Source organism: Podospora pseudopauciseta, chromosome 6 (genome assembly GCF_035222475.1).
Source record: "Podospora pseudopauciseta strain CBS 411.78 chromosome 6, whole genome shotgun sequence".
Taxonomy (NCBI): domain Eukaryota; kingdom Fungi; phylum Ascomycota; class Sordariomycetes; order Sordariales; family Podosporaceae; genus Podospora; species Podospora pseudopauciseta.
In genome coordinates this window covers 1,822,106-1,842,413 of record NC_085895.1, presented here as the reverse complement: position 1 = coordinate 1,842,413, position 20,308 = coordinate 1,822,106, and the positions used below count along the sequence as shown (strand labels likewise).

Sequence of the window (20,308 nt, the reverse complement as noted above, 5' to 3'; positions counted from 1 at the left end):
ATGGGGGCTCACCTGCAAGCTGTCTATCTTCAAACGTGGGAGGCAGGTGATGTGCCGGTGCAGCTTCCAAAAGCAACCGCACTAGTGAAATGCCGTGCTACCTCGTCCACCCACTATGCTTAATCCTTCGTGTCAACATGTCTTGACACTCCAAGATAAAGCAATCAAGGAGCCGGATGGTGAATATGTAGTAAATGCTAAGCCCTTAGAAAAGGGCTTAGGGGGGGGAAATAGACCAAAAAAACATACAACACCGAGGATTCCCCAGTGGTCACCCACCTGAGTACTGGTTCGGCTCTCAGCTGCTTATCGAGGGGAGAGCGGACGGGATCCCGAGCTTTCAGCTGGATATGGTCGTATGTGAAAGAGTAGGCGAGGTTGTGGCATTATATATGGAATTTCAAGGTCAATTACTTGGCATTTCGTGGAGGACGGGGTCTTTGTCGACAAATTGTGAAGTGACGATGGCCTTTCTGCCTATGAGGTTTTTGAAGCATGTTTGTCGTGGTACGAACTCTACTTGACATGGGCTCAGACAGTTGTGATCAAACTCTTTTCCGTTCAAGATTGCCTGATAGGACTTTTCATCCAGCAGGGAAAGCCATCGCTATCACCCAGGCCAAAATGTCCAAGGCGTAAACCATACACAAGACAACAGCCACCCATATCCATACATTTTCCCAGTGTATCCATCCCACCCTCATCCCTCGGATGAATATACCCACCGATTATCCCCATTCAGAGCAGCCAGCAACGGAAGAAACCCACACCAAGCCTTTCATGCATACCAAGCAATGATCCAACAACCCTACCCCAATAATATATACATGAATTCACAACACCCTCAGCCTCCTTATCCCCCTCTGTCACCCCCAATGAGACACCCGCCTATCTTCCAGAACGGTGGTAGTGCTAATACCACTGATCCGCATCATCAGCAACCTCATAATCCATCTCATTCTGCTCCCTGTCCTTATCCTTCTCTTGCTCCGGCTGATGGTCAAGCAGTATCCTGACGTCCCTATCGTCATCGACACTCTCCCCATCATGATCCTGATCATGTCCGTCCTCATCACCGTTCTGAGCGGTGGCCCCAGTGGACTTATTCGTAGCGACACCATTGACGTGGCTGAACCCGCTTGCCGTAGGCGTCGACAGTGCCGTCGAAGAGGATGAGGCACTAGCCCATGACAACTCGACCTGCTCTTCGATCTCGGGGATGGTGTAATCGTTGAGGCTGACGCTGTTGTAGAACTTCTCGGCTGTCTTGCGGTCCTTGAAGGTTATTTCGGTTGTTGGGGGGCTGGAGCTGTGGCTGATGTGGGTGAATTCGCCAACGCCCTGGGATGTCATGTTAATAAGATGACAGACAGATAAGAAGAGGTAAAAACTCACAAAGAGATACTGCCGAAGCACCTCGTCCCTTTGGCCCTCTGTGAAATCCACACCCGAAACCACCACCCTCTTTGGTCTGTTATCAAGCGAATAAGCCGCATAAGCCGCGTGAACGTCGGCTCTCCCACGAACCCCCCCCCGGAACCCTCTCGACGCAAATCCGCGAGCCCGAGGAACAAAGCCTCCTCGCCACGGAGCCCCCCTTCCACGGCCATAGTAACCCCCTCTCGGAGCACCCCAGCTGGCCTCTAACCCTTCCTCCCCATCCATTTCGGCATGGGGATCGAGCCCGATCTGCCTAGCTTCCTCCTCCAACCGAGCCAATTGAGCCCTCAGAGCTTCTGACTGCGTCATAGGCTGCTTTGACGTCGAACCCTCACCTTCCCCATCCCCCACACTCTCCCCTTTCTTCGCCAGCTTCGCCTTCAATTCCTCCTGGGCAGCAAGAAGCTCCTTCTGCCGCTCATCAATGTCCTTCTGTTTTCTTTCTAACTCCTCCCTCTTCCTCATCTTCTCCTCAAATACCTTCTGCGCTTCCTCCTGCCGTTTCCTAATCTCCTCCAACTGCTCCTCGGTCAGCGGCACATTCTCCGGTGGTGCCTCTCCCCCTTGCCCAGAGGCACCCCCATTCACACCTCCACCCTGTTTCCCAGGAGGTGGCGCAATTTGTTCCTCGTCCTTAAACCAGAACACCTTCACAAATCGGTTCTCAAAGATGACCTTTGGCGACTTGTACGCTGCATTGGCAGCCTCCCAGCAGTCAAACTTGACCACGGCCAGTCTCTTGTATGGATACATCTTCACCACGAGGATGTTCCCAAACTGGCTGAAAAAGTCTCTAACTTGATCCTCGTCAAAGTTTTCCTCTGGGATGCTCTCCACCACGATGGTCGACTTGGTCCGATCACTTACTGGTCCCTCTGCTGAGAAAGTTGATCTGTCCCCACCACCTCGCTTTTGGCGACCGCCGCGGTTCCCACCCTGCCCCTTAGACCGGTGGGAGTTGTTGTGCTGTTTCGGTTGGCTCTGAGCAAATATTTCGCCGAAAGAAAGCATCCCTGGAAGGCCAGCACCTGGCTGCGGAAACGTGTTTGTCATGAGGGCATTAGCTGGATCGTATTCTATCACAAAGTTAGCAACCTTCCCACAGCTCTTTGCCCTACTGCCCCGTTCAACATACCTTCTACCTGCCCAAACCCCCCACCCCCACCAAAACCCGCCGGATCATCACTCGAGTGATCAAACCTGCAGTTGAACCCCCTGGGACAAACCCCCTTGTTGACATAATCCCTACACTTTGGCGCCCGCTTCTTCTTCTTGTTCCTCCCCCCACCCCCACCTCCATTCTGCGCAGCAGCGGCCATAAACTCGGGCTGATTCAACACATTAAACATAAACTTGGCCGCATACTCCGGATCCAAGAACCCACCACCACTCGACCCCGGCAGCGACTGCTCAAATCCCCTCCCAGCACTCCCCCGTCTGGGCTGCTTAAAAGCCGGGGCATGATAAGCCTCCGCCCCAGTCGCAGGGCTATCCAGATCATTATACCCCCTCTTCCTGTTCCCCCCTCCCCCTCCCCCAAACCCATTATTCTGTTGCCCCGCCGCTTGCGCCTGTCGTAGATACCCATTCCCAGCCTGATCATCATCGTACAACAACCCCATCATCGGCGGCGGTGGTGGTGGTGGCGGAAGCGCATTCGGAAGATAAGTCTTGAACGTAATCGCCTCTAAAATCCCGTCGACAAACTGCTTCGTGCCTGTCATCCAAACTTTGTCAGTTCCCGCCATACATTCCCTGAGCAAAAAAAAAAAAAAAAAAAAAAAAAAAAAAAAAAAAAAAAAGAAAAAAGAGAAACAAACCTTCCCCAAGAAAATCAGGCAAACTAGCCACGCAAGTCTGCCTCACACTCTCCACATCCCCATCATGCTTCAGCAAAGCAAGGACATAATCCGCGAGCACCTCCGCGTCGACCTCGTCAGCGTCGGGCGTCTTTTCGATCTTTTGGACGAGGAAGAGTTTGAGGTCGTTTTCGTGTTCTTCGGGGAACAACATCGTGTCTCCTATCCCGAGTTTGCGCCGTGGGTGTGGTGTTGCTGGTTCGGTTTTACGCAAGCGGTGGTGGTAGTCGGTTGTTTGCTCTGGTTCTGAGAATAGTTTGCCCAGGTATTCCGGGGGGGGGAAAAGTGTATGCTATTAATATTTTTTGCTCAATCGAAAATCTGACCGAAAATTCACTCCCTTCAGAATTGGGTAAAATGCTTGCGCTCGTGTGGTTGTTGTTGTTGTTGTCGTTGTCGTTGTCAATGTTCGATGTCCCTCCAGCAAATTACTTTTTCTTTTTTTGGCAAGCAACCACTTGTCGCGTCGAGTCGCAGCCATCAATCAACCACGCACGCGGTCGGACAGGGAAGAGAAAGCAGGTTGAATGTGGCATAAAGTGATGACCCACTCTGCAAAAAAATCCGGATAATTCCGGCAGGCAAAAATGCAGTAAACGCTTATACAGGTAATTACACCACTACTATGTTCAAGTCTTATTTTTCACCTGCCCATGTACCTACCTATCCTCCTTCTATGAGATTTGTCTACATGTTCAAGAGCTTCTTCGAGTAGAGTCATCATGTACCAGCCCACCATCATAACCAAAAAAAGAATATACCGACCTTCAAAAAACCATAAACATCATGCAGACGCCCCACCGCCCTCTCTTGGATATGTACAAAATGCAAGATATAGACATAGTATACAGACCTCTCCCCTCCCATCCATATCATACACCACCCATTTTAGTACTCATCCTCCCCCTCCTCCTCCTCCTCCTCCTCCTCCCCATTTCTTTCCTCCCACTCAACCTCCCCAGCCTGCTCTTTAGCAACCTGCTCAGCAGCAATCCGTTCCGCCATCCTCCTAATCATGGCCTGCTGCCTCGCCAGCGCAGCCTTCTGCGCCTCCGCCTTCCTCTCCTTCATCTCCTCCTCCCCCTCCTCCCCGACTAACTCCCTTCTCCTCCTCCCCCTCCTCTCCAGAGGCGGAGGCACATACTTCAACCGGCTCCTATACCCCTCATCATCCCCAAAAATCTCCCTCTCCAACGGATGCCCTGCCGCAATGTTCGTAATAGCCTGCACCACCCTCGGCGCGCTCTTCTTGATCAACCTAAACTCCCTCAACGCATCATTCGACCAGGGCGTGATCTTCTCCAGGTCCATATACTCCTTCGCAAGAATAAACAGCGTGTGTGCAATCGGCCTCGGCCTCTTCGGATCGCTAGCCAACCGCCTCACCTCCACAGGTAGCTTCCACATCTCCATATTCGCCGCCCTGTCCGTCTGCCAGCCAAGCCACTGACCCATCAACCTATCCTCGCAAATCGAAAAGGCTAATCGCCACCGCTTCAGCCTGGCAAGACCCTGGACGTAGTAATTCCAGTTTTTGCTGTCGAGCTCAAACCCCTTCGCCCTGACAGTGTCGATGAGGTTGATAAGCCCATCAGCATCCTCACTCTCGAGATAAAACCTCTGCATCGTCTTGAGGGGGTCGCACAACCTATACTTTTGCGCCACCATGACCTTTTGATCCTCCTGAGACATCGGACCCGCCTGAGCCATGACCGACATGCCGCGCTTGACCGTGCGCTCAAGGATGATATCCCACGTCTCTTGCAGTCGGTCATAGTTCCCCTCGTGAAAGTCTGCCAGCATGATGTCGTGGAGCAGCTTGAGCGGGACTTTCTGCAAGGTCGACTGCCGCGGCCATCGCGCATTGTGAAGGGCGATGATGTCCTTGATGGTGGTGAACCGCCGCATTTGGGTCAGGACAAAGGTCATCTTGGAGTAGATGTTGATCATGTCACGCCGCGCGTCGGGAGAGCCCTTTCTCTCCAGGTCGAGGACCTGGTAGAAGTAATTCAGTGCTCTTCTGAGATAGCCACGGGCATCATTCTCGTGTCTCAAGGCTGGTGGGATATCCTCGTATCTGCTGAGGACGCTGATGGCAGTTGCCATGAGCTTGGCTGACTGGGGAAAGTTCATGTCCTTCATCATCTTGAGAATCTTTTGCGCCATGATCGGTTCGCCACTGTACATGAAGGCGGCAATGAGAAGCGTGTAGTGGTGAGCAGTCGGTTCGAAGCCACTCTGCGTCCGGGCAACGTGGAGCAGATGCATGGCGTGGTGTGCTTGGCGGCAGTAGAGAAGAGTCAGGAGAAGGCCGCTGTATGTGTCTTGGTTGTACGTGACATTTCGCTGTGACATGGCCCCCAAAAGGCGGTTGACGGCCGACAAATCTCGACGTTTGGCGTTGAAACGGATGAGCAAGTTCCACATGTGAACATAGTCCCCTTCGAGCTTGTTCTCCTTTGTGATGTCGATAGCAAGGTTTTCGGCCTCGCTATAACGATCGTTTTTACAATAGGCCTCAACCAAGCAGGTCATCATGGTAAGCGAGAAGGGGATGTTGCGTTCCTTGGCCATTGCGAAAAGCTCGAGAACGAAGGAAAGATCACCTCTCCAGCCGGCGTTCTTCATCACCGTCGTCAGAGCGTACTGATCCACATTGTTCATCTCCCACATGCGTGAGAAGAGATCGAGAGCGGCATCGTAGTCACCCTCATTGTAGTAAGCCTTCAACAAGATATTCTGCTCCATGCGACCAGGCTGATAGCCCAAAGTCTCGGCAGCATCCTCCATGACGAGCCGAGCAGAATCGGGGTCTCCACGTACCGCATGGGCATGCATGAGTGTCCGAACATACATGGGGTCTTTTTGGAGATTGGGATCGTAGTGCTCCTCATATTCCTTGGTCATGCTCAGAAAAGACCTTAGATCGCCCCTCTTGGCGTAGTATGTGAGGAACTTTTTGTATGCCACTTCATCTGGGTGGGGATAGCCCCGGTACCAATCCTCGCGCAAACGTTCCATGCCTTGCACATGGTCGGGGTAATAGGCGGGCACTATGGCATGCAAGACGGCGGCCCGTGGTTTCAAATCTTTCAGAGATCTATATCTCATGTACTGCTGCTCGGCCTCTTTCACACGGCCTTGCTCTGCGAGATGGACGATGTACGCTTCGTAGGAGGCTGAATCCGCAGCATGATCCAGAATCAACTCGGCAACTGTAGGCTGAAATAGATGCAATGAGTTCCTCGCCACATGCCGGAATAGCCCTCTCAAAGGCCGTTGTTCTTTGGGCAGTTTTTGATGTGCCTTGGAGAGCTTTGAAAAATGGTGTCGAATTCGAGCAGGCAAGTCTGATATCGTGGATAGCTGGGTATACTTCACGGCGGGTGTAGAAACGTAGTTCCACTGCCCACTACCCGATCTCATTGAGGCGGGAACATCACCACCCTGATGAACCGTGTTTGTGGGAGCTTCAGCTAGTAGATCGGCAGAAAACTCGCCTGAGCGGTTGACCTTGGTCCCACCACTCATGGCGGGCTCGGCTGGCAGCGATAACCAGGCAATAGGCACATCAACACCAGTTGTGAAAACTTCAGTGTACATTCTCCAAGCCTTCATCACCAAGTCCCAGTTATTGGCCGAGATGCCATACGCAACGAGCAAGTCGAGAGGTTGACCATAGCCATGCAGCTCCAACCCAGCCTTGAAAACCGCAAGAGCCGAGGTCAGGTTTCCAGTAACGAGGTCTGCTCGTATCTGGGCCAAAACATTCTCCTCTGTCCACTCCTCTACATCATACACCGCAAACAACTCCTGAACCCTCCACGCTTCCAAGGGGCGGGCCGAGGTTGCCAATGCGCGAATGACTTTTGGTCGAAAGTGCATCTGCACTTCCGGACTCAGCTCAGCGAAAGTCTCCCAAATTCTCTCATAGTTTCCGCGAAATGTTTTGTTGTCAATGAAAACTTCCAGTCGCTCGACAGCTGGGAGTCGTTTGTAGTCTTCCAAAGTCCAGACCTCTGCATCATTTTCCTCCCAGCTCGGCGCCTGAAACTCTGCCTCCCCATCCTCCTCGTAATACTGCGTCTGCGTCTGGTCTGGCGGCCCTCGGGCGCCTACCTGGGAGCTTGGTGGCCCTTGATTTCGGTCCTGATATGAAGACATGAACAGCCGAGAAAATGGTTGGTGGACCTTTGCTATTGGTTCGAGTCGTTTCGGCAAGACCGGATACATCCTCCGCAGCATAGCCACGGCACCCCTCGGGTACAGGAAGTCGAGCAAGAATACCGAAGCCATTATGGGCTCCGGAGTTTGCTTGTTTCTGGACGAAGGTCGGGTCGGGGCGGGTTCGGACCGAGGAGCGCGCAGGATGGCCTGGCACGCATCGAAAAGCTCAAAGTCGTAGGCTCCATGCTGCCAAAATGCCGTATGGAGCTGGCGGCGGGTCTGCAAGCAATGTCTGGCGGAGGGGAGAATTCGTTGGAGGCTGCTGCACGGCTCGAGGGTAGTCGCCGCCCTCTCTAGCATCGTCGCAGGTGTCAACTCTGTCTCGGATCCAAAACCCCACGAGGGTCTGAGCACATCATCCACAGCCCTACAACCAACAGTTCGTCTTGTTCGGGCTCGTCGGGGGTTAATCGAAGCCGAAACCAGTTGTATCTATACTTCGTGGTGGTGAGGAAGAAACTGCGCTCCTGCGCGATACGTCATGTTGAGAAGGGCGTATCCCCAGGACTGGTCCTAAGAAAAATTACAAATTGGAGGGCCGGGGAGGTCGCAGCACAGAGAGCTGGTGCTGGAATCGAGGTAGGGACGGACGGTGGGTGTTTGAATGTGGCGTCGTTCTCCAAAAAAGTCGTCAAAAAATTTGGATGGCGCTGTCAACCATCTTCAACTGGGGTGGAGCACGCAGCAACTCACTGGGCTGATGTTCGGCGCAAGCTTCTAGTGGGGGAGCACCCGAAATACGGTACGGTACGGGGCTGTTACCATTGGGAGCTTGGGCCATACACTGCGGGGCACAAACTAAAATCCACAGCGTGGGAGCCCAAGTCGATGTCAAAAATTAGCCCCACTCCTGTGTCGGTGCTAACACCGTTACCCGTTACCTCCTGGGCCAGAGCCTCGACACAAATCACAACACCGGCGACATCGACGACAGGGACAGCCGGGATGGATATCACCAAGTTTGTCGTTTCCCACCGGGAGAAGGCCCTTCTCTACGGCGACTACTCTACCTACCATACCTCGCTCTCCAAAAAGATACTCAACTGCCGCAAGAAGCTGAACATTGCGACCAAGAAACGGGGCACATTTCACCCCAGGAACCAGGTCACTGCTGAACAGGTTGCCGAGGACCATGAGTATGTCATTGACTCTCCATTTTGAACTGCGATCATCACATTGCTAACTTCCCATTGCCTGTCAGCTATATCCACCTCCAGCTTCTGACAGCCGAACGAACATGGGCCGATGCCATGGCCGTCAAGGCGGCGCACTCGGTTGAGACGAAGGGCATTGGTGGAAAGACCCGGTCGCATATTGTTTCTCGTCTGGAAAAGGGAGCTCGAACTGCCGAACAACTGGCCGAAGTTCTCACCCAAACCGCGAGCGGCGCGAGCTCTGTCGACATCCTCGAGGCCCGCGCATATGCTGCTTTGCTCAGGGGTGCTGCGCTATTTGAGAAACAGCACTGGGAGCCTTGCCTGAAGAGCTACTCCGTCGACCGTATCATCTACAGTGCGCTTTCTACCTCGGCTAAAAACGACATCTTCAAAGACCTCCTGTCCGAAACCATCGACCCGTCGATTCGGTATGCTGCCTACCAAGCCCAGATCCCACGGACGCAGCCCATTGCCGAAATTGCGCTAAAGTACTTCCAACATGCTGGCCCAGAGCTCGCGGCGCACATTGAGAAACAGAATCCCGCCGTTTTGCAGCACGGTGATGCGGATGCGAAGCAGGGAGCTGGAGGCGCTCCTGCAACGCTCACCTGGCGTGGACGTGAGGTCAAGATTGAGGACGCTGCAATCGCTATTGCTTGGGCTGCGGTGGGTGCGGAAAAGGCAAAGCTGGCTGACAAGCTGTCGTCAGCCGGGTCCTTGGCTCCCAGAGAGCTAGCTGGGGCATATGATGATATCTTGGTGACAAGCCAGGATGCTGTCGATGCTACCAAGCAGGCCATCGATGAGCTCAAGTCTGAGGGTGTCCCACAGAGCGATTCTCGCATGCAGAGCCTCCAGATCACCAGGACTGCTGTCAATTTCGAAATGATCAGCTGGCGCATTGGACGCAACCGTGCCTTGATTGGTCAGGACGATGGAGCGCGGTTGAACTTTGGTGCCCCTAGCAAGAAAAAGAAGAAGCAAGAGCAAGAGCAAGAGCAAGCCGAGGAGGCTCTCGAGCAAAAGGGCAGAGATCTCACCCCTGGCAGACAGATTGCCAAGTTGAAGGAGAAGGTCGTGTTGTACGACGGTATCCTTCAGAGTGTTGAGTCTATCAAGGAGCTGCCTGGTGTTGCAAACGACCAGGAGCTTTCCGCTCAGCTCGAGGCCACATCGCAATACTTTACCGCTCTTAAGTGAGTATCCAGTGCCGGTTCAATTTATCAATGAAAGCTAACATAACCCAAAGGTGCCTCGCAATATCCAGATCTCATGCCATTGCTGGAAATACCGTCAACGCACTTGCCTTGGTCAAGCATGCGCTCGATCAGTGTACCGCCGCCCTTCCAGCTCTGTCTGCCAGTGATGATGGCAAGCCAGCGCCAAGGAACATTCAAGTCACGAGCCAACACGCTGGGTTGCTCCGAGACATTCTCGGTGGGGAGCTTCAGCGGTCCCGCGCTCTGGTTGAGATTCACAGCTTGAACAAGTCGGCGAGTGCTTCGCAGACCGGCGGCGCTGGTAAACCGCTGTCTTCCCAGCTCTTCAACTACCCAACAGGCGGTGTCGATCTGAACAACATTGTCACTTATCCTCCTCAACTTGAGCCTATCCCTGTCAAGCCCCTGTTTTTGGATGTTGCGTGGAACTACATCGAGTATCCCGCCAAACAACAACAACAACAACAACAACAACAACAACAACAACAACAACAACAACGCCCAGCGGCTGCTGTTCAGGATAAGAGCAAGGGGACTAAGAAGGAGCCAGAACCAGAAGCAAAGCCGCAGAAGAGGGGCTGGTTTGGTTTTGGAAGGTGATTTAAGGAACATGCATGGCCTAGCGATTTTGATAGAACGATAATGCCACAGGACGGGAGCGCATTCCTCGCGTCGCGCTCGCTGACCTATGGATGGTAGATGATGACAATACCATGACCATGTGTCTCTTCAAAGAGAATTTGACAAGGCATTTCTTTCCAGTTGACAAGCCGTTTTTCGTGAATGCTATGATCTCCGGTGATTGGTTTCAACATGTCGGGAAACTATGTTCAAAGTCTTTTGCGCCCTTCCGCTTCCAACATCATTTTCGACAGTGAAAAGGACCGCAATTTGAACTATGCCGGCAGGGACTCGATTTCTTCAGTGGAGGACGAGAAACATGATGCCGATGAGTACTCGAAGCTGCAAACACCCGGCCATGAACTATCGACATCGAGAGAGGAACAACCAGCAGCGGCGACGTGGCTACTTATATGCCGGAGAATCCTGTTAGAGGTTGGATAAGTATTGGTATGGGCATTTCTAGTCTTCTTACTGACATTCATCATAGCATTCATCATAGCAGCGTGGAAGCTATCAAGCTCTATACCACTGGATAAACTGGTGAACATCACTGAACTCAATTTGCAGACCGGTTTCAAGGTCGAGTCTGGGAAGCAGAGGCTGAGGGAATATGAGTTTTGATGTCACTCGCAGGCGGGAGGCTCCGTCAGGGGTGTGGAAGAAGATGGTGCTCGTCAATGGGCAAAGTCCAGGGCCGCTTATCGAGGTCAACACGGGTGACATTGTGAGAGTCAAGGTCAACAATCTCATTTGGGACGAAAGCACGACCATAAACTGGCATGGGATCCATCAACGAAACACCACCTGGATGGATGGCGTGGCAGGGATATCTCAGTGTGCGATACCACCCGCCAAGAGCTTCACATACGAGTTTGAAATCATCGACCAGCGAGGCACGTTCTGGTATCACGCTCATTCCAAAGTTCAATACACCGACGGCCTCTACGGACCGATCGTAGTCCAGGACCCAGACGAGAGACTGCCCCCTGACGTCGACATCGCGGCAGAAAGAATAGTTTTCATGGGAGGCAGCTTCCACGCCTACGGGGAGGACCTGTTGGAAAGCTACCTCCAGCCCTCCTCAGCATGGTCCCCGTCAATGCCAGGCGTCGAACCCTTCCCGACGTCATTCTCATCAACGGCCTCGCCGTCTTCACAAACTGCAACTTCACCTCGTCAACCTGGTCATCATTCATGCCCCCGATCTGTGAACCCTCCAGCAGGCAGTTCACCACCCCCATGCCCAACACCACCACCCGCTTCCGCTTAATCAACCACTCCTCCTTCACATCCCTCTACTTCACAATTGACTCCCACCCTTACCTGACCATCATCGAGATCGACGGGGTAGAAGTCGAGCCGATCACCGTTCCAGGAATCCATCTCAACATCGGTCAGCGGTACTCCGTCCTCGTCTCCCCAATTCACTCCACCACCACCGGATCTTTCGTCATGAGAGCCACCATACCAAAATCGTGTTTCCTCCCTTATGTCCCATACACGAGCGAAATACTCGAAAGCGTCAACCACCAAGGCACAGCCCTCTTATCCTACTCCCCAAACCCCAACTCATCCCTCCCACAAAACATAAAGCCGGTGGTGGACATCCCACAGAACTGCACCAACCCCCCATTCAACCTCCCCGTCCCAATCCGCAAAATGGCCGCCTTCCCACCAGACACGGCACACCCCTCGAGAAACACCCACCAGATCAACTTTCAGTTTCAGCAAGCCGGGCCGGTGAATAGGATCTTTATCAACAGGGTATGTTGTCCCTCCTTCCATCGTTTTTCTCTAGTGCTCACGGACGACTAATTGGGTACCTACCTACGCAATATCAGACCTCCTACTCCCCCCTCCCCCACAGCGCCCAACTCTGGCTATCCCTCCCTCAAACCCTTGACTCCGGCTCCGACCCCGGCAGCTACAACAACTACAACTTCCCCCTCAACCAACAAGTCCTCTTCCTCCCCGACCCAAACAAGACAGTCCAGATAGCAATCAACAGCCGCGACATAATGGAGCACCCTTTCCATCTCCAGTACTTCCCCCCTTCCTCCCCCCAGCCCAAACACCAAAATCACTAACCCCAAAATCACTAACCCCCAAAAACAGCGGGCACACCTTCCAAATCGTAGCCTGAGGCCCAGGCGAGTTCTCCGGTGGCACAAACCCCAACACACCATGGAGCCTCCCCAACCCCATGCGCCGCGACACCCTCACCATCCCAGGCCTCTCCCACGTCGTGATCCACTTCCTGGCCGACAACCCCGGTATCTGGGCTCTTCACTGCCACGTAGCTTGGTACACACATACCTACCTACCTATCCCACTCCCCCTTACACACACACCTCATTAACCCCTTCTTTTTACAAACAGGCACATGGAAGCAGGCATGCTCCTCACCTTCCTCGAACGCCCCGACGACCTAAAGCACCTCGTCCACGACATGAACCCATCCACCAAACAACTCTCCATAAGCTTTTGCTCCGATTACAGGTAGACACACCAAGACGACATGACAGAAAACACACAAAACTCGCGCGTGGAAAACTTGGTATTCGAAAACTCTCTTCATTCATTTCCAAACCATAACAACTAATGTACATATGAGGGGGGATTTCCCAATTATATTGTGATGGTATCGTGTGTGGACCGTGTATATACAAATACACACAATGCGACCCTCTTTGTTTTGTGATCCGAGAGGGAAAACCCCTTCCCTCAATTTCCCGTCCCATTTCCCGACCCCATCTTAGTCGTCAGAATTCGTAAGATGATTCCTGCCCCCAAGTGAAAAAAATCAAAAGCAGGCCAAAGTTTTTAGATGCTCAAAACGCCATCCGCCGTCTGCATGAATAAACACACCGGATAAGCCTCGCGAGCCTCCGAAAAACCGAGATATATGAGTACAAGAATACACTGGAGTAGCCTCTCCAACCTAATCAGACATGTGAAAGGAAAATATGTGGGGTATAGTGATTAAGAGACAGAAGACGCTTAGGCCTTGGGCTCATCCTTCTTCTCGCCCTCGGTGCTGGAGGTGGACTCGCCAGCCTCGTTGCGGGCCTTGTGCATCTTGTCAAAGAGGTTAAGGGAAGCCATCTGGAGCTCATCGGTCTTCTCCTTGATCTCGGCGGCGGTGGCGGTGCTCTCACCAGACTGAGACTTGGTGACGAACTCACGGAGAGAGGTGATCTTCTCACGAATCTGGTCGGCCTCAGTCTTGTCGAGCTTGTCGGCATACTCGTTGAGAGCCTTCTCGGTATCAGTGAGGACGGAGTCGGCACGGTTGGCAGTCTCAATGACGGCCTTGCGCTCCTTGTCCTGCTCAGCATACTTCTCAGACTCCTCAACCATCTGCTGAATCTCAGAGTCGGAGAGACCAGAGCCGGAGGCAATGGTGATGGACTGGTCCTTGTTGGTGGACTTGTCCTTGGCGTGGACGTGGACGATGGAATCGGCGTCAATGTCGAAGGTAACCTCGATCTGGGGGACACCACGGTGGGCAGGGGGGATGCCGACAAGCTGGAAGTTGCCGAGGAGCTTGTTGTCACGGACAAGCTCACGCTCACCCTGGTAGACCTTGATCTCGACGGCAGTCTGGAAATCAGCGGCAGTGGAGAAGACCTGAGACTTCTTGGTGGGGATGGTGGTGTTGCGGTTGATCAAACGGGTGAAGACACCGCCGAGGGTCTCGATACCGAGGGAGAGGGGAGTGACATCGAGAAGGAGGAGGTCCTTGACCTCACCGGAGAGAACAGCACCCTGGACGGCGGCACCAATGGCGACAGCCTCATCGGGGTTGACGGACTTGGCAGGGTCACGGCCGAAGATGCTCTTGACGGACTCGGCAACCTTGGGCATGCGGGTCATACCACCGACGAGGATAACCTCCTGGATGTCCTTGGCCTGGAGGTTGGCATCCTTAAGAGCCTTGCGGACGGGCTCAACGGTGCGCTTGATAAGGGGATCCATCATGGACTCGAGCTGAGCACGGGAAAGCTTGATGTTGATGTGCTTGGGACCGGAGGCATCAGCAGTGATGAAGGGAAGGTTGATGTCGGTCTGGAGGGAAGAAGAAAGCTCGATCTTGGCCTTCTCAGCGGCCTCGCGGATTCTCTGGATGGCCATGCGGTCACCGGTGAGATCAATGTTGGAGTCCTTCTTGAACTGCTGAACGATGTGGCGGACGAGAGAGATATCAAAATCCTCACCACCAAGATGGGTGTCACCGTTGGTGGACTTGACCTCGAAGACACCGTTCTGGATCTCGAGAACGGAGATATCGAAAGTACCACCGCCAAGATCGTAGACAGCGACAACGCGGTCAGCCTCCTTCTCAAGACCGTAGGCGAGAGCAGCGGCAGTGGGCTCATTGACGACACGGAGAACGTTGAGGCCGGCAATCTGACCAGCATCCTTGGTGGCCTGACGCTGGGAGTCGTTGAAGTAGGCGGGGACGGTAACAACGGCGTTCTTGACGGGCTTGCTGAGGTAGGCCTCGGCGGTCTCCTTCATCTTGTTGAGGACAAAGCCACCAATCTGAGATGGCGAGTACTTCTGGCCACGAGCCTCAACCCAGGCGTCACCGTTGGTGTGCTGGACGATCTTGTATGGGACCTCCTTGATATCTCTCTGAACCTCGGCGTCGGTGAACTTGCGACCAATTAACCGCTTGGTGGCGAAGAGGGTGTTCTCTGGGTTCACAACGGCCTGGCGCTTGGCCGCCACACCAACGAGGCGCTCGCCATCCTCGGCGAAGGCAACGACTGATGGGGTGGTGCGGGCACCTTCTGAGTTCTCAATGATCTTGGGGGTCTTGCCCTCCATGATGGCGACAGCAGAGTTTGTTGTGCCTAGAGAGTCGAATTGTTAGCATCCATGACCGTTTGCTGACGTAGCCGTCGGGGAGGAGAAAAAACTCACCAAGATCGATACCGATGACGGCACCCTTGACCTTCTCCTCTGTGGACTCGTACCGCCTCTGGGCAAAGGCGGGTGTCCTCCTGAGCATACCCGCACGGGCAGCTACTGTGGAAGCTCTGGGAAGCTGTATTCATGGCTGGTCAGCACAATTCGTGGTCTGGCATGGGTGGTTCGAGCTCTTGGGAAGCAGTTTGGAGCTTTGCGATGAGCAGATATCCGGATGATGCGGGGTTACTTACAGCGCGGGAAAGACGAGTGGACATCATCTTGAGGAATCCAATTCAAAACAACCTGTGAGAACAGGATGGGAAGGAAACAGAAAGCAAAAACTAGACGGCGGGGGAGGGTATGGATTGGTGATGGGGAACAGGGAGGAGGGAAAAAAGACGGCAAGGCAAGGCAAGGTCTTTTGTACTGGGCAAAAAATTTCGAGCAGCACGGTCATCGAACCTTGGAAGGCGTTGGAAATTTCGCAGAGCGCCACGGCCTAGCGGGTGGATCCGCAAAGCACGGACCATTTCTAGAGAAAATGCCCCCGCGTAAAGCCGGGGAGACGAGGACAAGGCGGCGAGACACGTGACGAGCCATTGTGTAATTATTCTTCAAGTCATTTGACGCAGAACTTTTTTTTGTTTTTTTTTTTGTTTTCGTTGGTATATGAAACCGCCGTGATTGCCATCCCGGTGCTGGAGATTACCCTCTCAGTTTCTCAGTTTCAGTGTGTAGGAGAAGCAAGCTGTTGCGGACAAGGTCCGGTGATACCGGCGATACCCATCTATTTTTCGGCACGGCGCTCGCTTTTCACGATCAGGGCCGGGCTGACTGGGGTCACCTTCCGAAGCCGCTCACCCGCAATGGAGCTTTGTCCACGGCAGTCGGGAGAACGGTGGAGAATCAATCGCAGCCCCGAGGTTTCGTCTGCTGTTGGTCCGAGCCCGCAATCAATTGTTTTGTCGGCAGCGGTTCAGTTGGAGACCATCCAAGGTGATGATTGCGTCACAGTTGTACTTGGCCCTGTGAACGGTGATGGCGGGCTTTTGCCAGCAACCAAAGAATATTAATACTCTGTATTTAAAGAAGCCATAGTTGTATATCTTCTTCTCATCATTATTATTAATGCCTATTGTCTGTCCCCCAAGACCAGCCCAGCCAGCCGTCCCTCATCTTTGTGGGGCTTGCCTTTCTTCCAGTCAGTTGTACCTATTGTGGCGAGGGGCCTTTATACTTTACGCGACGCAGCAACAGGCACAAGCAGCAGCACCAGCAGCAAGCGGCACGCAACATTAAGCTTGCAAGCAGTTCAGACCTCGACCTCTCAACTTTGCCTTTTTACCACTCGAGCCACCCCGTACCCAAGCAATTACTCCGCCTTCTCGACAATGACGACTGTCATCTGAGAGGCCTCTCCCAACCTTGTCCATTATCGCCAGCGACACTTGCTTTTGCTTTGCTTTTCCAAATCGCCCACCACCCCATTTGATGGTTCGCATCACCGTGGCACATCCTCGCCAAGACATCGGCAACCATGGCTGTCACTCGCGACGGGTAAGGGCAAACTCCAATACACACCTACAATGCGCTTGACGATGGCTAACCTGATGGCTGCAACCGCAGTTACAACTCCACCGAGCATCTTATTCAAGCAAGGCCCCGACGACACTATCGGACTGCAGTTCGGTGGCAGTATGTCAAATGTCTTTTCCCCAGCAGCCCTTGTCCTACCTGTCTAATACAACTGTGCACATCCTAGGCATTGGCAATTGCGATCCCTTATTGGAGTCCATGGTCAAGATGCCGTCTTCTTTCCGCTGGTGGCGGGGGAGCGGCACATAACAGTTCAACGATTAAACACCACGACTGGCGAATCCGAGACGGTCAAACGGTTGTCGTTCCCACCTAGGTGTCTGGTAGCGCGCAATGGCTGGATCTGCTGTGGAGGCGAGAAGGGCGCCTTCAGTGCCTTCCGGGTCGACGAACCTTGCGCCGAAGACGATATCGAAACACTCCTCGAACTACATCTGCGCGACCGAGCTGCCGGGATGCCGCTGGACATGTCCCGATCAACCCGAGCGAATGCTGGCAAAAATTCAGTGGCTCGGAGCAGGCATTGTGGCAAAGATAGGGTGAACTGCATCACTCTATGGTTCACACCTACATTGCAAAAGCCATGCAAGGGGGCTTACGACGAGGGTGTTGCCGTTCTGGCCAACAACGATAGCACCGTTATTGTTGCCAGTCTGTGTAACATGGAGACACTCGACGAAATCAAGTATCCCGACTTTATGAACCGCGCCGTCATTTCCCCGGACGGACAGCTTCTGTGTGCCATTAGCGACGACCCCTATCTTTATATCCACAAGAGGAGGTTGAAGAAGTCACAAGCCGCAGGCATCTCCTTCTCCATTTCGGGCCAGCCGCTGTACGAGTGGACGCCATGTAGAAAGATCCAGTTGGAGAGCCAGAGCAAGGATGACCGATCAGATAACAGGTCGAGACCCAACCTTATTCATGAGCCTTTGAGTGTATACTAACAGAACAACAGGGGCAGTTTTGCACTGTGTTTCTCGAGTACTGGTAGATATCTTGCGGTGGGAACCCAGTACGGAACCATCTCAGTATTCGATGTGGCGGCACTTGACGTAGCAGCCGCCGATCCCGTATGCGCTGTTTTTACCACGTCACGACCAAACCAAGACTTTGGTGCCGTGCGTGATATGGCCTTTGCGCCAGGCCCTATCGATCTGCTGGCTTGGACCGAGGACCGGGGTAGGGTAGGCATCGCAGACATTCGTACCGGGTTTGACAAGAGGCAGATTCTGTACCTGGACCAGGACGATGACTTTGAGCACTTGCCGGTGGTGGACCGAGACACTATTGACCCTCGTCTGATTGAGGAATTCCGGCGTGAGAGAGGTGACATCCTTTCTAACTTTTCCAGCACCCTGGACTTGGCTGGCGAGCGGCAGGGCCGGAGACCAGATGTACGAGAAGCATTGGAAAGATACAACATACCACTAACACCTGAAGAGACAGTTGTTCTGGAAGCCATTCAAGGTAGCCGAAGGCGTGAGATGGTGGCCCTAGAAGCAGTGGAGGGTGGCCGGCGGGCCTCTGAACGGTGGGGGTCGTCGACCAGTTTTCCGAGGGCAACATCGAACAGCGGCGGTGCCAATGAAAGCGGCACCGGTAGCGGATCGAGGACGGGGACGGGGACTGGTTCTGGTGCTGGGAGCGGAGCGGGAAACGGAGCGGGCACCAGCAGATCCCCATGGGCTGAGCGAGGCTCACGATCATCCTTGACTCCTGGTGCCGCGAGAACACGAGACCGTAGCGCGAGCGTTTCTCGTGCCGTTGACGATCTCCTTGGGAACGTTCGCGACCAGAGGGAGCGGCTTCGCGACAACCTGCGCATGCGCGAGGAACAGACACGCACGGCGCGGGAAGGTTACAGCAGTACCAGCAACACTGCTGCTGCTGCCACCGGCGGCAGCTTTATTGCAGAGAGACGGCGGTATGCAGCACCCCTTTCGTCGCGTCCTCCTGTTTCAGGTTCTCGAATTGATACTTCGGATCGGCGGGCGCTGGTGGCGCGGCTGATGGCCAACGCGAACCCGGCTTCCTCTGCGAGCAGATGGGACAACGTGGAGGCATTGTACGGCGGCCCCTCACCCCAACTTGTTGTTTCTCTGCTCACCGCAGCGGATGTCCCTACTACAAGCTCTTCTGAGGATGCCCCGTTTACTGACCTGCAACGGCGTATTAGAGCAGCGTACCTGATGCGAGAGCTGGAGGAGAGCCCGACGAGGCGCATGTTTGGGTCCATTGTGCCGTCCCATATCCGACCGGAACCCTATGACACAGCTGGCTTGTCGTGGAGCGAAGACGGTGAGGTCTTGTAAGTTGTGCTTTTCGGGTGTCTTGTTATGGCTTCATGCTGACTATCTGTCAACAGGTTTGTCGGCGCCGAGAGTGGCGTGTACGAATTCCACATCAACAAGCTGAGTCGGAAGCTTTTCCCAAGCATGGAATTCCGCTAGGTCTCGACGATCCAGTGTGTCATCTTACAGCTTTGTCCCCAGTTTCTTTCGGCAAGGACAGGACACCTTCTAATTTCACTTAATTGATGTTTTCTCTGGCTTGGGTTTTTCGCTTGTTATGAGGAACGCAAAGGCTGCATATATGATCTTTTCGACGGCGTTATCGCGATTTCATTTTCTTCTTCACTTTCAATCGCGTCTGGGATTTTCTGAGGGACTGGGGCAACATTCTACTTGAGCCAGGAGCGAAATAGGCTATTATAACGACACGACACGGACGCGCTACTCACAAACACCTACGCACGAACTTTTCTAGAACCTGTTCACCTACAAGCCTGTTTTCCGAAAATGGGAGGGAGTGACTGGGGGGGAAGGGAGAGGACACGAAAAGTTCCTGCATTAATGGACTATTGTTCACCTAGGAATTTGAACTTGTATGAAGGAGGAAGGGAGGGGGAATGAATTGGAGGGGCTCAACAAGATTGGCCACCTACACACATTGTGATGAGAGGGGGGGACAATATTATTAGCAAGGCTGAGAGAGGGAAAAGGCGAAGGGGGAGGAGAATTTTATTCTATTTTTACATGTTTGCTTTGAATGTCTACCCCGTTTGTTGTACCGAAGCCCCTTTCTTGGAGGGGGAAAGTGTGTAGTTATATATATATGGTTCATTGATCCCATTTGATATCGCTCAGCATTCATGAGCACGTTGACAAAGTCACTCTCGAGATACGATCATGTTGACCATGAAATTTAGCGTGATATTTCCCTCCCCTAGATACCCCAAACAACGCCTCTCGCAATGCTCATGCCT

At 53.4% G+C, this 20,308-nt stretch overlaps 8 protein-coding genes across 8 annotated transcripts; 5 read left to right on the top strand and 3 right to left on the bottom strand.

The window, feature by feature from the left end:
- Positions 1 to 470: 470 nt before the first annotated feature.
- QC763_602520 (uncharacterized protein) lies at positions 471 to 3,453 on the bottom strand (the record flags this gene model as incomplete). Its single annotated transcript, XM_062914092.1, has 4 exons — positions 471 to 1,341; positions 1,396 to 2,516; positions 2,576 to 3,157; positions 3,261 to 3,453. 4 exons carry the CDS (start codon positions 3,451 to 3,453, stop codon positions 913 to 915), a joined length of 2,325 nt encoding a protein of 774 aa, XP_062762839.1. The 3' UTR covers positions 471 to 912.
- A 734-nt stretch (positions 3,454 to 4,187) lies between these two features.
- Positions 4,188 to 7,826, bottom strand: QC763_602530 (uncharacterized protein; the record flags this gene model as incomplete). The annotated part of the gene is made up of 1 exon (XM_062914093.1): positions 4,188 to 7,826. The coding sequence occupies one exon, from the start codon at positions 7,824 to 7,826 to the stop codon at positions 4,188 to 4,190; it is 3,639 nt and encodes a 1,212-aa protein (XP_062762838.1).
- A 293-nt stretch (positions 7,827 to 8,119) lies between these two features.
- SRP68 (signal recognition particle subunit srp68) lies at positions 8,120 to 10,503 on the top strand (the record flags this gene model as incomplete). The annotated part of the gene is made up of 3 exons (XM_062914094.1): positions 8,120 to 8,662; positions 8,728 to 9,879; positions 9,933 to 10,503. Exons 1-3 carry the CDS (start codon positions 8,355 to 8,357, stop codon positions 10,501 to 10,503), a joined length of 2,031 nt encoding a protein of 676 aa, XP_062762837.1. The 5' UTR covers positions 8,120 to 8,354.
- A 213-nt stretch (positions 10,504 to 10,716) lies between these two features.
- On the top strand, positions 10,717 to 11,063 carry QC763_0092760 (uncharacterized protein; the record flags this gene model as incomplete). Its single annotated transcript, XM_062906262.1, has 2 exons — positions 10,717 to 10,952; positions 11,015 to 11,063. 2 exons carry the CDS (start codon positions 10,717 to 10,719, stop codon positions 11,061 to 11,063), a joined length of 285 nt encoding a protein of 94 aa, XP_062762836.1.
- Positions 11,064 to 11,137: 74 nt separating this feature from the next.
- QC763_0092750 (uncharacterized protein) lies at positions 11,138 to 12,670 on the top strand (the record flags this gene model as incomplete). The annotated part of the gene is made up of 4 exons (XM_062906261.1): positions 11,138 to 11,583; positions 11,613 to 12,291; positions 12,369 to 12,568; positions 12,643 to 12,670. 4 exons carry the CDS (start codon positions 11,138 to 11,140, stop codon positions 12,668 to 12,670), a joined length of 1,353 nt encoding a protein of 450 aa, XP_062762835.1.
- Positions 12,671 to 12,730: 60 nt separating this feature from the next.
- Positions 12,731 to 14,925, top strand: QC763_0092740 (uncharacterized protein; the record flags this gene model as incomplete). The annotated part of the gene is made up of 2 exons (XM_062906260.1): positions 12,731 to 12,831; positions 12,907 to 14,925. The coding sequence occupies 2 exons, from the start codon at positions 12,731 to 12,733 to the stop codon at positions 13,028 to 13,030; spliced, it is 225 nt and encodes a 74-aa protein (XP_062762834.1). The 3' UTR covers positions 13,031 to 14,925.
- On the bottom strand, positions 13,336 to 15,937 carry SSC1 (Hsp70 ATPase ssc1). Its single transcript, XM_062906259.1, has 3 exons — positions 15,696 to 15,937; positions 15,457 to 15,580; positions 13,336 to 15,386 (listed from the first exon to the last, which is right to left on the bottom strand). Exons 1-3 carry the CDS (start codon positions 15,720 to 15,722, stop codon positions 13,528 to 13,530), a joined length of 2,010 nt encoding a protein of 669 aa, XP_062762833.1. The 5' UTR covers positions 15,723 to 15,937; the 3' UTR covers positions 13,336 to 13,527.
- Positions 15,938 to 16,105: 168 nt separating this feature from the next.
- On the top strand, positions 16,106 to 20,263 carry QC763_602580 (uncharacterized protein). The gene is made up of 5 exons (XM_062914095.1): positions 16,106 to 17,001; positions 17,071 to 17,139; positions 17,207 to 17,944; positions 17,999 to 19,351; positions 19,409 to 20,263. The coding sequence occupies exons 1-5, from the start codon at positions 16,982 to 16,984 to the stop codon at positions 19,491 to 19,493; spliced, it is 2,265 nt and encodes a 754-aa protein (XP_062762832.1). The 5' UTR covers positions 16,106 to 16,981; the 3' UTR covers positions 19,494 to 20,263.
- Positions 20,264 to 20,308: the final 45 nt, after the last annotated feature.

Excerpts from the sequence above, each read along its gene's own strand:
- SSC1 (XM_062906259.1), bottom strand. The coding sequence starts at position 15,722 with ATGATGTCCACTCGTCTTTCCCGCGCT. Across the intron at positions 15,581-15,695 it reads CCACTCGTCTTTCCCGCGCT|CTTCCCAGAGCTTCCACAGT; the intron begins GTAAGTAACCCC and ends CCATGAATACAG. Across the intron at positions 15,387-15,456 it reads CGTCATCGGTATCGATCTTG|GCACAACAAACTCTGCTGTC; the intron begins GTGAGTTTTTTC and ends TCGACTCTCTAG.
- QC763_602580 (XM_062914095.1), top strand. The coding sequence starts at position 16,982 with ATGGCTGTCACTCGCGACGG. Across the intron at positions 17,945-17,998 it reads GATGACCGATCAGATAACAG|GGGCAGTTTTGCACTGTGTT; the intron begins GTCGAGACCCAA and ends ACAGAACAACAG. Across the intron at positions 19,352-19,408 it reads AGCGAAGACGGTGAGGTCTT|GTTTGTCGGCGCCGAGAGTG; the intron begins GTAAGTTGTGCT and ends ATCTGTCAACAG.